This window comes from Centropristis striata, chromosome 14, assembly GCF_030273125.1.
Source record: "Centropristis striata isolate RG_2023a ecotype Rhode Island chromosome 14, C.striata_1.0, whole genome shotgun sequence".
In the NCBI taxonomy this organism is placed as follows: Eukaryota; Metazoa; Chordata; class Actinopteri; order Perciformes; family Serranidae; genus Centropristis; species Centropristis striata.
In genome coordinates, this window is record NC_081530.1 from 23,167,528 (window position 1) to 23,182,361 (window position 14,834).

At 41.3% G+C, this 14,834-nt stretch overlaps 1 protein-coding gene across 3 annotated transcripts in view; it reads left to right on the plus strand.

The window, feature by feature from the left end:
* The window catches only part of cgnb (cingulin b), a 29,734-nt gene that overhangs the window by 238 nt on the left and 14,662 nt on the right, over positions 1–14,834 (plus strand). For 2 of the 3 annotated variants that reach the window (XM_059350135.1, XM_059350137.1), the window contains exons 2-6: positions 6,168–7,316; positions 7,394–7,482; positions 7,575–7,644; positions 12,798–12,895; positions 14,152–14,284. In XM_059350135.1, coding sequence (XP_059206118.1) covers positions 6,195–7,316; positions 7,394–7,482; positions 7,575–7,644; positions 12,798–12,895; positions 14,152–14,284 — 1,512 coding nt within the window. In that variant the 5' untranslated portion in view covers positions 6,168–6,194. The remainder of the gene's footprint in view (positions 1–6,167; positions 7,317–7,393; positions 7,483–7,574; positions 7,645–12,797; positions 12,896–14,151; positions 14,285–14,834) is intronic. The other variant, XM_059350138.1, reaches the window with a different exon arrangement.

The following is a 14,834-nucleotide window of genomic DNA, read 5'->3' on the forward strand; positions in this document are numbered from 1 at the left end:
CAGCAGAGGTGGACACCTGTGGCTTTGTGATTGGATTTGGCAGCCGTCTCCCTCCGCTCAGCTTTCCCTGCTCACGATAATGACCGAGCATCGGTGGAAACAGTCTTTTGTTGTTCGCTCGCAGCTCTGTGTGTGAGCGCTCCGCTGCTGCCTATAATTGGATCTGACCGCGCGCCGTAAAGAGGATATGAGGGGTTATTATAGCAGGTAAAAGCTGCAAATAGGCTGTGTTGGGAGGGAGGCAGGTGTTACACTTGTTTACCTTGTTGCTCGGCTCGTGGTCCCACTGTGGCTCGAGTAAACAACCCGGTGGTTTCGACGCGCACCGATACTGACTGACCGGATAGGTGGGTGTGACGCAATTAATCCGGGAGCAGACAGGACAGGTGCTTCTCTTAAGGGGGCGACTTTGCCCCTGGTTGTTTCTCCTGAATTAAGTGTCTTTATTTGACATGTTGATAGGACAATAATGCGGTATTATTTAAATTATCAGAAAAGCTGTGTAAACAATTTCTTGCCTGCCAAGAAAACACAATGCAGGCTTTGTGTTGGTGAGATGTACGTGACTTTATCAACTCAAAAGATAAGCTTCATAATAGTGCTTCATATATTTGTCATGGGTGGATTCTTTTGATACAATGGTGTCCTGGGCACTAACATGTAAAAGACCCCCATCCAGGGTGACCAAGCGTCCTGGAACATTCAGGACCGTCCTGAATTGCGAGCAGTTGTCCTGTTTGTCCTGAAAACTATTCATTATAGTGACAGATAATATAAACAAGCTGTCTGTGTGCTGTGGGACTCAGCTTGACTTGAGATTTGAAGGCAAAAATGCTGAAGAGACCTGACTAAATACATTGATCTAAATCTATGAAAATATTCTGATTCGTGCTTCTGGTTATTTAAAAAAAATCCTGTATTTTTGGAAAATATGTCAGAGTATTACTGTCATATTGTGTCATTTTGTCTGTCTGAGTGCGCAGCAAATATCTAAAAAATGTGCTCAGCTTAATCAATCCTAGCTGCTGAAAAGAGGTTTAAAATGACTGTAACATACCTGGCACCTGTGTGTAATGGTTAATATGTTCTGTAAACACAGTCAGGACACTGTGCGCTCACCCACAACTCCCCTGTCCCCAATTTAACCCATTCTCATGTGGTCACCCCTAAATGACACTGAGACTACGTCTAAATTAAGCTTTCTAACTTTTTCAACACCAAGTCAGCATTTTATGATTAACACACTGTGGCGGCCGTAGATGGTCTGGCATTACAAAAGGTGGTTGAAAACGTAAAAAAAATAAAATAAATGCATGTTATTGCTGGAAGTGTGGTAGTTATGTTGTTGAATGTAAGTTACTTTCAATAACATTGCATACTTTGGCTTTCACACTGGACAGGAATGCCATGTGTTGGATCCCCCGCATTACCTAAGTGGACTTTGTCGTTCTTTATTCTCTGTGTCCGTTTCCCCTTCTGCTTTCACACTCCGTAACGTGACTTCTGACTTGGTTTCTACTACGGCCACGAGAAGGCGCCACTAATAGCAAGTGTAAATATTCATTGTAATATGTTGCTGTACAAAAGACCCATGGGGTCATAACCGACTTATTGGGGACGTCTTCTGAAAGAGACACAAAACATCTTTTTCAAAGCATCCCCACTCTGTTTGCACATCTTTGTAGTAGTTTTGCATCTTCGTAATCACTTTGTGCCTATAGCTGTTTTATTCTCTTAATGATTTTTTGATTGACTTTCCAACAATACATTTTAAACATAAGCTCTGGTCCAGAGGCCCCTGAGCCTGTTCCCAGTAAGCCACTTCAGTAATCCTCCCATGATCTTTAACCACCAGTTATAGTAAACTTAAGAGCCGTCGTCGACTATAGAGATTCATAGTGACTAACACTCTTGCAATATTTGTTGACTAATCAATTATTTAATTTGTAAAACTGAGTTTCCCCACAAAGAATAATGGAAAAGCACTTCTTTAAATCTTGATTTCACAAAAAAATGTGCTTAAGTTTCTTGATAATTAGTCACCTCCACCATTACCAGCTGCAACAATAAAGAGATGTAAACATGTAACGTACATATTAATTAATCAGTAATTCAGTAATTGCCATTCTGCATAATGAGTACTTTTACTTTTGGTACTTTTTGTATATTTTGATGCCAGTATTTTACTTGTAAGATAGAGACTGCATGACTTTACTGTTAACAAAGCATTTTTACAATTTCTGCAATATTGCTACTTTTGCTCCAGTACTACTCCAGTAATACTTCTCCCAACACTGTTTTCTCACCAGCAGTTGTCCTTTACATTTATATATGAACTAGTTTGCTCAGTCAAATGGTCCCAACCTAAAGTTTGTGTTTGATGGGCAAACTTGAATCTCACAACATGTAAACATGCAGCTTTTAATGAGGGACACGTTTTACCATGTTGTTGCTATTATACACAAAATAATCTACACCTCCCCCAACACAACCAACAATACTGGCAACAGGACGAGGTTGCATAGTTTTCTGTTTTTACTGTACTCACCCAAGAAAAGAAAAGCTAGTTATTAAAATAGTACGTTCTTGGTCTCAAATAGAGCTCTGTATGATCATTTACTGACATGTTCATATAGTGGGACTGTTTTACAAAATCCTGCTGTCTAAATGACCAGTTGCAAGCAAATATATACTTTAAAATGTGCAGGTTTTGCATGTGTTTCATCTGATCTAAAGCACAATCAAACAAAGTTAATTACATTGAACAATAATTTGATTTTTGTGATTGTACATAAACATATTTTATTCTATAAATTCTGATTGACCTTGAACAGGATAAGCAATTGGGTGGAAAATGTACAAACTGATTTCAGAAACATATTCATTAGGAATGCAACTGTTGATCATTTTCATAATGGATTAATCTATACATAGGCTATAAAATGTCTGAAAGTACGGAAAATTGCCCCTCAACATTTCCAAAAGCTCAATTCAATGTCTCCTGATTGTTTGTTTTTTCAGACCAACGGTTCAAATCGCAGAGATATTCAGTTTACAAGGGATATAAAACCGAAAAGGCAGGAAATATGTTTTCCTTTTTGTAGTTTTTGCTTGAAAATGGCTTAAACAACTAAATTAATTGTCAAAATTGTTTACAATTCTTTATTTATTAATCAGCTAATCTCGTAATACAGGTTTACTGACTCTGATTTCATCCAAATCATCCAGCCCTAGTATCAGAGTAGTTATTCAGATACCCAAGGGCAACAGAAACTGTGTGAGAAAGTCGAAGATGAGACGTGAGGCGGGAGGCAGAGGAAAATGAGCCGGGTGAGGAGCTGGGCCCGTTTGGTGACATTCCTGTCTCTGTTGACACAGCCATTTCTTGTGACAAGAAAGAGCACGAGCGGAGGTGAACCTGTTGTCACCCAGCAGTGTTTGGCTACTGGTGGCTGAACAACAACTGAGCCTTGAAATCTGTATTTACCCAGGGAACATATTTACACCTGGGAGCTCTGTGTGACCAGTGATCGGCAGCTGAGGGCTGAGCACCTTGACAGCACTTAAAATAAACCGTATCATCCTTTAAAAAAAAAAAACAGAGCTGAGGAGAAGCTCCTTCTTTATCATTCAGGTCATTATTTTGATGTCCAGTGTCTGCAAACCTGGTTGTTTGTTGTTTTAGGACGGGGGGAATTAATTTGTTTTTGAGCTGTATTTTTAGTCTCCAGTTTGTCGTCTTTTAATGAGTCTCTTCACTTTTTATTTACTGCCTATGTGGACGGTTTTCCACATGTGTAGGCTTTACAGTTAGCGCTGCCCTAGTTCTCAGTTTCCTCTTAATCTGTCCTTATTAATACAAATGCAAACCACGCGCAATGCAGAGTGTAAAGGGAACGTCTGGAATCCTAAGAATGTTTTTGGGAAGACAAAGGCTGACTTTGATTCACCAGTCCAACTTCAATGCCACTCCGACGTTCTTTGTGTTACACTATAACCAGCGGTCAGTTAGAGTCGGTTACATTTTAATTCCCGTGAGAGTCGAATCTGTAGGTAGGGTGGCGAGCTCTGCAAATCAGCTTAAGCAGCGTTTAAAAACAAAGATGAATGTGTTCAGGAGAAACAACACATGTGATCATTTGGCAGCTTTTGCATAATTCCACATTAGTTTCTTGCCACTAAAAAGCAGCGATGCTTATTAGATCAACTACCTGCTACCAGATGGGGAATACACAGCAGATTCTGTGCACACCCATTTCATGTGTGTGTGTGTGTGTGTGTGTGTGTGTGTGTGTGTGCGCAGTGGAGCTAGAGTGTGTGCACGGCTCAAAGTAAACACTCTACGCCTGAGTGAGTCTACTCTGAAGTCTGGTGACTGTGGAGACTCTGGCAAAGGCAGAGAAAGAGAGAGAGGGAGAGAGGGTAGGCCCATTCCTGACATAGCCCCCAGTGTTTAATGCTCCACAGAGCCTGGACAATAGGAGGAGTATTCACCTTCTCATAGTGTTCATTGCCAAGCTCATTTTCAGAGCAAATAAGGTGGACATTCTCAGGTTAACATACCAGAGTTGAAATGTTGAAATGTTCATCCACAAAATATTTTGACTCATCGTTTTTCAAGCAAAACTTTCAAACGTACTGGATACAGCTTCTCTGATGTGAAGATTTAATGGATTTCATTGTCACGTACAGTATAAAAGAATGTCTTTTTTTTAGAGTCAGACCGATATGGGATTTTTGACAGATTCTCTCCCTGTGTCAGCATCTCCAGGTCCTCCAGCTTCCTCCCACAGTCCAAAGACACGCAACTTAGGTTAAACTGGTCACTCTAAATTGCCTCTAAGTGTGTATGAGAGTGTGAATGGTTGTCTGTCTCTATGTGTGATAGTCTGACCTGTCCAGGGTGTACCTGCACTGTAAAAAAATTTTTGGGAAATTAAGGTACAACACTGTCAAATTTAATCAGAAATATAATAAAAAATTGAATATCACCTTAGTAGACGCTTTTAATTACTGTGAATCAAGAAGTAGTACAAAACTTTGAAACTGTAGAAAACTTTTTTTTTCATGTAAAGTTAAGGGAGAACTACCATAATATCACAAGGACACTATTACCCTAAAAATAAAGGGACTACTCAGTCTAAGTTACAGTTTTTGCTGATATTTATATTTAAATTTACAGTGGAAAACCAACTCACTGTATTTTTTACGATGAAGTTCTGGCAACCACAGCTGCCAGTATTTTATCTTGTATGACAATTGGAAATCTGAGGGGTTTTTGTTCACAAGGATTATTTCTTTGAATTTTTGGCCATGTTAAATATGAAAATAAAAGGTCCCTTTTAAAGTCAGTAAAACAAGGACCAAACTGTCAGAATATGAGGTTAATTTGCTACTGAGGCCACCAGTAGGGCAAATACATCCACACATGTCAGGTTAAACACCTACACACCTATACAGTAGTTGCTGTTGTTCCTCCTAATATCAAAGCCAAAATGACATTCTGATCTCCCTCTTTGCTTTCCAGCAGTTTGAATACATAAAAAATACAAAAATTCTTATTAATAATGATTGCAAGAAAACATCAACAGTCAACATGCTTGTGTAAATTCGAGGCAACATATTGATTACTTCTGTGTTACTTCACACACATACACCCAGTCACTCTCCTGCTCTTTGTTTCCCTGCCTTCTGATCACACCCTCTGGAAAAAGTAGGCCACGACCTGCACAAAGAGGTTCTCAGTGCCCCAGTGGCATATTTGTCATGACTATAATACAATTCATTCTGGGTGAGAAGGAAATAAAAACCTGTAGAGCAGCGAAAGAAGATGGCTGCTTCATTGAGGTGTACCAGCAATAATCTGATATAATTGCAGAGTCAGCTCCACCTGGAAAGAAGGAGGACTGATGTAAGTTAAAAGAACAAGGTGAAATAATTGAGAGGAGGCATCTGAGGTTATAAAGTAATTTTGTATAACTTGGAGAGAGTAAAAACAAAAAGTGAGGCACATTTTAACAGTACAACAGCTGAAACAAAAGGTTATCTGTAGAATAAATGAGGTCTCAGCGCAGGGACGTTCATGTCCAGTGTTTTTTCTTTCATAACTTGTTCCATAGAATCACCTAATTTGCATTTTTGCTGTTTCCCCCTTCTTGTCTGCCCAGGCCGCTTGCAGAAACCAGGAAGTCAACATGAGTGCTCTGTCCTCTGACAGGAAGCCCCCTGTGGATTACGGCGTTCAGATCCGCTTCATCAAGGACCTCCATGACACGGGAGGAGGTTATCCTGATAAATCCAGAGGAAACAATGGGGCAACCACTCCTACCAATAAGTATGGGGTGGCGGTGCACGTTCAGGGAATCTCTGGACAGCCTTATGTGGTCCTGAAAGATGGCGAGAAAGGAGACTCTTACGGAGTTCAGCTGAACACTCCAACCCCCAGCTCAGGGCCACCTTCACCGTTCAACAGCCTCCCCAAGACCAACAAAGAGCCAGCAGAAATAACAAACCCCTACAGCCCTGCTGTAAATAAAGCACGCTCCCCTGTTTCTCCAGCAGAGGAGGAGATTGGGGAGATTTTTGGGAGCCCTCATAAAAGACCTCCAGGGGACGGTCAAGCAGGGACACAGGGTGAGGAGGAGGGTGGAGCTGGTAGACAGGGGGACAGGCCAAAATCTGAACCCCGTCTCAAATCACCAGCCAGTGAAGCAGAGACAAACAGAGATAGGACTAGTAATGAGGAGTATAACGAAGCTGGGCTGAAACCTGTCAAGTTAAACGGCGTGGGACCCAGAGGGGTCAAACAAACCGCCTCTGGTTTCACCGGCTCTTTGGGGAGACACAGTGTGAAAAAACAAGACACAATCTCCCCCCCAGAGTCGTTCCCAGAACCCCCAGCATCAACTAATGAGGAGCCCATCCCAGCAATCGACACAAAGTCCCTGGCTCCGATCAACAAGCTCATCAATAAGTTCAACAGTGGGACGCCGGGCAGCGCCCCACAGACGAGAGGCCGCTCCGGAGCGAGGCAGCGACTCAGGTTTGACGAGCGCAGGAGGTCGAGAAGTCTGGATGCGAGAAAAGAGGCCCAGCCTGAGGTTCCCTCTCTGAGCTCTCCGACTGTGAATCCCTACGCTGTTCCTCTGTCTTACTCCTCCAATTTGCTGGCGTCATCTGCCCCAGCGAGCCGCAGTCTGGGAAGCAGCCCTGCATCTGTTTCCAAGGTGACGGCACTCGAGGCCCCCAAGCCGAGCTTCAAGTCACCAGGGAAGTTTGTTGCCAAGGACACCCATCCAACTGTAGCCAAAAAGCCTGTAAGTCCCAGCGATTGTGAGGTATTAAATTATCTCTTTGTGTTGTGTGTGTTTCTCACTCTGCTAACTCTCTGAAGGAGATAACTCCGAGGAGTCTGAGCAAAGAGCTCGTCACTGGGGAGGAGGCGCAGGTGAAGCAGGCTATTTACAACATCCTGAAAGACGGGTAAATAAACCACAAGCATGACCAGAACCATTGTTTCTCTATATAAATGCACATGTTCTAATCTCATCCTCTGTCCACTGTCTCCTGATCAGCACCAGTGAGAATGAAGGATCCCTCAAAAGGAAGGCCAAGCTTGTCTACGACACAACCGGCAGTTTTAAGGTATGAACATAGATTAGTGAAAATATTATAATGCTGTGTGTTCATTTGTGGAGAGGTGTGAGAAGGCGGAGAATGCTGGAAATATACTCTCAGTATTATTTCTTATTGGTTGTAAAGTTGAAGGTGGAGAATAAATGAAAAACATGGAGCTGAAAACACCTCGAATGCCTTTGATTCTACCGGCCGTAATCCTGCTCTGGTTTTCCTACCAAATGACGGACCACATGTCAATCAAACAACAGACTTCAGCAGAAGTCCGAGTCAGTCCTCTCCCAGTCTTGTTGCATCTGTCACTCTGTGTACATCTCACAAAATGCCAGCACAGGTAGCCCACAATCTGCTGCATTTTGGTTCATTTTCAGTAATTTACTTGGATTACGTTCTGACCGATTGTTTTGGTCCGCACCAGAGTACGATTGGAGTGTTCACAATTGACCAAACAAACAATAAAAAGGATTTAACCGCACCAGAGTTTGATTGAAACAGACTAAGCTTTGGGTTGTGAAAGCACCCTTACTCACCTTTTTGTAGATTTCAACCATATCTCACTGTCCTCATCAGCAGCTTTGGTGTTCCACATGTACATCACATGATTACACCTGAGCCAGTTCACTGATGAAGACCATGACATGTGGTTAAAAGCACCAAAAAAGCGTGTAAGTGTAGACATTACTGTCAGACTCTAATAAATGAGCTGTTCTTCTTGTATTAGTCCCTGAATAAAAAAAAAAACGCCAATCCTTTTTGCTTAGTATTGAGTTCCAGTTTTTTTTTTTTTAATTCTGCTGGTGGCATAACACTGTTACATTTGAATTACAGCTTTTACATTTTAAGGAGCAGTTAAACATTTAGGGAAATGTGCTTTTCTGCTTTCTAGCTGAGTTAAATTCAAAGACTGATACAACTCATGTCCATAAGGTCAAAATTGAGCCAGCAGCCACTTAGCTTTGCAAAATGAATATAAACAGAGGGAAACAGCAAGCCTACCAGCACCTCTGAACAATCTTTATGGAAAGCTAAGCTAACTGGCTGCATCATATTTGCCATGCAGATTCAGTATTACAGTAGCAGTAGTTGCTTTGAAGTACAAGTAGCATCATGAATTTGTTTTGCAACCATTTAACCTAAAAGCTTCCCACTTTACAAAAAGCATGGCAAACTGATTGTATTCATATAAAAAACGAAGACATTGCACGCATTTATATTTGCCACATAATCCAATTAGCTTTTGTTGTGTGTGTGTTCCACATGTTGGTCAAACAAAAGTGTTGGTGTCTGTGATGGGCGTCTTCTTCTCGACAGAGCAGCTCTTGTACTGAAGCTAACAGATGGTTGGCAGCCTGTCCTCTTTTCTGAGGAGAAGTTTCTATTTCATTCACTTTTGTCTCCAAGGATCTTCTTTTGGCAGGACAAAAAATGTAAAAAATTAAGGAGCACGCTGAGTATTCTTCAGTCAATTTTGGTGCCATTCTTGCTCCTTTGTGCTCCTGTGGCGCCTTATTAAAATAGATTGTGCCATGGTTTTTATGAGCACACTACTTCCTTTAAATTTGCATCATTTTGCATAAATCTACATACAGAGATGATTCCTTTGTGTCCTCAGCTTCTTATATTACATGCACTTGATTATGTATGACCCCTTGTTATGTACTTCTGCAGTGTGATTGTGGCCGCGGCTGCCAGTGAATTGTTTGCCCGTCTTGTCTCTTGGCAACGATGCACCTGCAGAGGGAAGCTGTTGAGGGCGCAGTGCGTGTATGTGAGGGCGCAGTCATTGAGCGCCATCAATAATTGAGGCGGAGTGGAACCCTGCACCAGCTGGGGGTTGGCTTGCCGGATGGGACAGATCCTTCTCAGAGGGGTCTTGTCGTACAAAAACCTGTGTGTTTTTCAGTGATCTCAAGCGAAGCGATAACAGCTACATCCCCAGCCAGCTCAACACTGCAGGATGAAGGGGTTTACCGTGGGGTTTTTTTGCCTGAGGCTATTTTTTCTGCAGCTTTCCTTCTTAACTAAAACACTGCTTTTGACTGTACGAAGCCAAAACACAAGATCAGAGCAGGATCGGATGAGCGTGTTTTAAAAGCATCATGCAAAGACTGTTTTGAAGCGTTTATGTTACAACCAGATTGCTGTCTACTGTACATCAGGGTCCACATTCCCTCTTTCCCACTAATGTCTGTGGCTCTTTCTAAGTGCTTGTGGTGTGTTTTGACTTGTCTAATGCAGCGTTGCCAGTTAATGTGTCAGTGGGAGAGTGATGGAGTTAATGCACTGACACCCTGTTTGTTCCCCCGGTTAATTGAGGATCAGATGCTGGTGGGTTCGGTTACCTTAGTCCAAGGAAGTGATGTATGTGTGTGATTGTGTAGAGAAGGAACACTGCTGTTTGTTCAGGATTTCAAAGACAAGAGCACTGGGTCAACTCTTAAAGCCGGGGTAGGCAGTTTTCTGAAAATATAGCCGTCTTCCTGCAGCTCTCTGATCTCTGTCCTAAGCCCCTCCCACCAAACGAGCATAAGCATACGCACACGCTTCATACCATAACCTGTACAAGTACTGCTCATTAACTTCAATGATCACAATGCTGTTTTATGGTGGCAGTTCTATGATAATTCAGCCTGTTCTCCCGTCAAAACCGTGAATATAGGTCGTGTGTACAGGCAACAAAAAACAAGCTATGTTTCCGTATTTCACTGTCCCCTTTAATGCATCCGCCGCAATATTGCTGAGGTAGTAGTGATTGACAGCCAAGTGAAGTTTAAAGGGGCGCACGCCCGTGCGTGGTAGGAGGCAGAGGTTGTGGACGGGTTGAACAAAGAGTGAAGTTATACCCAGGAGAACTGGGTTAGCGTCCTGTGTAAAACCAAAAGTAACCATTTTTAACTTAAGTTACATTATTTGCATTAGTTACGTGAATCACGTTTTTGAACAAAACTTTAGTTTTTACGTTACTTGCGGCAGTCACATGACCCTATGTTACTACTTCACTTTTAAGTTTTAATTTATTTACTGTTTAAACTGTCTTTCATAATGCTGTACCAGGAAGTTCTCTGCCCTAAACCTAGGTCAGTGGTTTTCTGACATAAATCCAAAGAAACCTCAGTCTTTTTTACAACCACGGACCGTACGTGTGTACTATTTTTAGAACGCGCCGTTCTACCGCAAGCCGCGGGCTGTGATACGTACATATGTACCGTAATTTGTGGTACTGACACACGACTTATTTTGCCGTTTATGTTGGAGAACATGTTGGACAATTACTGTTCTGTTTTCTTTGCAAACACTTGGCTTACAGCCCCCGAAGGTGCTAGCTTCAGCCATGAGCCTTTGGCTATCGTCAATGAAAGGCTAAACTATTAGCCAAATGTACTCTTTATCTCTGAAACCCTTCACTGATATAGACTTTTAATTAATTTTTTTGAGTGGATTTGCTGTGTAGGCAGTCTTTGCCAATGCTGGAATATCCACACGCTCATCGAGTTTAAAATTATGTTATATGTGTCGCTAATGGTGAATGCAAGCTAAGCAATTAGGAGCAAACTATTTTTACACTCTGCAGCTTGAATGTGTTCACTTTTGGTCAATATTGGATTATGCAGTTCTGCCAATATAGAGCCATGTTTTGTTCCCAGATTCAACAAAGAAGCATTTAAAATTAACTACAGCTCAGACTAGCTTCTTTTCCATTGTAGTAGTGACTGAGGCCCATGGGTATTCTAGTTTTTAGTTGGAAAAAATAGTCTGCAACCTTGATAATGCTCCCAAGAAGTATGCAGAGTCTACTTTTTTGTACTTTACATATTATTCCGTCCAGCCCCTAGTATTTCTAGTTTTTTGTAAACTTTTTTGCATAATTCCTTTTAATATTTAGACCCGTCTGCCACGCTCAATGCTGAAACAAAACACAAAAAAAAGTTAAGCCAATTAAAACTTATGGCCATAACACAATCCCATCTAGTTGTTATATTATCCTGTCTTCTATGAAAAGCTACACTGAGGATATCATTATTGTAAAAACTGAAAACAGAATAAAAATACAGGGAAAAAACAGCCTTTCTGCCCATTTTGCAGCTCTAGGCCTGAAGTGGTAAAATTATTGATTTATTCCTGAGGGGGGAAAAAGCAAAAGTAAGAAGAAAGTTTGAGAAAATAAATCCTCAAATGCGTAACAAAGAAATTGTTCTTTCTCTCATGACCCCTAAAATGTTTCTCATGACCACTTTGAAGGGTCCAGACCCTCATGTTGGTATCCACTGGACGAGAGGCTATCAAACCATATCAGATATTATTTTAGTTGAGACTTTAATTGAATCCCCTTTGCATTATATAATCCCATCATCCTCAAGTATGTCTGCAGATACTGCGGGGCAGGAGAGGAGAGTCTCTTTTATTGTAGAAGATTAATACACACAAGGATTCAGCTGATGCAATTCACTCAAAGCGCTCAAAAGAACTTATACATATTCCCAATTATGTTATCTTCTATTAATTATCTCTTTGTGAGCACAGAGAGAAAGTGAAATGTCCCAGAACAGGATAATCTACAAACTGTCCTGCAGGGAACGAGAGGAAAATGAAACAAATCTGTACAAAATACATCTTTATAATCCATCGCTGATAAGTATGAGATGTGAGGTCCCCCGAGGAGCACGACCGTCCGTGATCCTCGCTTTGTCTCTGCTCTTCCCAGTGTGCGTCTGTGTAATGAGTGTGTAGGAGGATAAGAGAGGTTTCATGGGCAGGCTGCGCTTACACCTCCTTTTCAGCGAGAGGGAGCCTTGACGAACAGCGGAGTGGTGTGGGCGCCGCCGCTTCGGCTGTGCTCCCCTGCAGCCTGTCAGACAGACTTTTAAAGGGAGTGGATTGTCTTTTTTTTCTGACGATGTTTGAGCTCACTGGCAGGGCCTTTTCTCCTAAAGATTTTTTGACTGTCAGAAACTAGGGCAAGGAATCCAAGGCAGGGCTTCTTCTTTTTAAAGTTTCACATAATACAGAGTGCATAATGTATTTGCAAGGTCGACAGTGACGCTGCAATGTTGCAATGTTTCCAGTCCTCCTTTCTTTGTCCTCTTTTTCTCTGACTCACACTTTCTTTCTGTATATATGTGTGTGTGTGTGTGTGTGTGTGTGTGTGTGTGTGTTGTCTTCAGCAGGGAGGATCAGATGGGAGCTTCAAGAAGGGGAACCTCGAGGAGCTTCAGGAACAACTCAGTCGCTGCAAAAAAGAGCTGCAGAAAGTCCATGATGAGTAAGGACTACTGTGTTTGTGTGGTTTTTTTTATGTCTGGTGTTTGCCCTAATAGCCAACAATAAGCTTCCACTTATAAAGAGCTGCAGGAATGAGTCCTGAAAACCAGAAATGAGTTTGCATTTTTGCATTTCCAGCTCCCTCTTCCCTTTTTTGATGGGCTTTTTGTTCGACACAGCTGTGGAGAGGTCTGGCTTTGCAAGTCTAGTCCTTGGTAAACAGAAGCTGAAAAGATTTTCACATTTTGTTTTATAAAATACATAATTGAATTACCCACTCATGAATTCTAAAGCTCATACACATTTGAAAAACTGAATGAAACAACAGATTGTCAGTAGAGATTGACAGATTTATCGGAGAGACAGAGATATTTTTTGGCAAATATTGGCCTATCACAGACATACTGGTATCTATAGATATGGGCGTATTTTTTTCTAATATTTGGTGATATGAAAACATTTTTTATGGAACCTGTAATGCAGAAAACAATTCTTTGGGTGATGTAGAAACAGTGTTATAAAGAAATGTATTTTGTTTTATTTATACTTTATTTAAGTGATCAGGAATTGATGGATATTCACCATCAATACTGATGTTTAGCCATTTCATTCTTATTTATATATTTTTTCTCAGTGTTTATTTCTAGAATTGGTTGACAGTGCAATCCATAAAATATGTTAAATTTTCTTAAATTAATTAACTTTATTTACTTAAAGTTAGTAGTGAAAGAAAGCAATTTAATTATGCAAAATCAGTGCACAATCCACAAAGAAGAAGGTTTATTTTCATTCCAGCTCAAAAATTCACACATCAGGCACCATATCGGCAATCAGTGAATATTTTACCTCTAAAATCAGGATCAGAATTGGTCTAAAAAAATCTCATATTTATAGTTGCTTGTCGTCTGGGATATAAAACGTCATCATCAGCTTGCTGTTGGTGATGCTAAAGTAAAGTGTAAAGGTAGAATAGTTTGTTTACAACATTAGCTTTTTACATCTGTCAATTGCATTTCTGCAAAAATCAAGAAAGTGGTGTTCATTTCTGAAGATAATCTTACTAAACAAAACGTGTAAGTTACATTAAATGGTGGGAAAGGACAGGTGAAAAAAACAGGGTAATGTGAACTAATTAACTTTAATAAAAAATAAAAAAAAAACGTTATTCCTGGAGCATTCTATTGCTTTTGTGGCTTTTTCTGCATCTCACTACTGCCTGATTGATGATGTATGGTGTGTGTGTGTGTTTGTGTGCAGACTGGCCGGGGAGCGTATGGCCAGAGAGGTGGCAGAGTCTCGTCTGCGCCTACAGGAAGATCAGCTGGCTGAGCTTCAGGAGGAGCTGAGGAGGGTTTCGGAAAACTCACCTCACTCAGACTCGTTGCAGACGGTACTTGTTACATACTTCACTCTTCTTGTCTCTTGGCAACGATGCACCTGCAGAGGGAAGCTGTTGAGGGCTCAGTGTGTGTGTGTGTGTGTGTGTGTGTGTGTGTGTGTGTGTGTGTGTGTGAAGGCGCAGTCATTCACAGGCATCAATAATTGAGTTGGACTGGAACCCTGCACCAGCTGGGGGTTGGTTCACTGGATGGGACAGATCCTTCTTGGTCTTGTTGACGAAAACTGTGTTTTTTAATGGCTGTTGCAATACTGTCCACTTTAGTCAATTTAGTGGCTGATTTCTCTTCCAGCAGTTGTGCAGCCTCTACAGCAGCAACTGAAACATCCACAGACTGCAGGGTGAAGGGTTTTTTGTTTGTATTTTTGCCTGAGGCTATTTTTTCTCCAGCTCTGTCTCTAAATCTAAACCAAAACACTGCTTTTTGTCTGTATGAAGCCAAAACACAAGATCAGAGCTGGATCAGCTGAGTGTGTGTTTAGTCCTGTTTGTTTTGGAGCGTTTGTGATACAAGCAGTGGCAGATAACTTCTTTAAATATA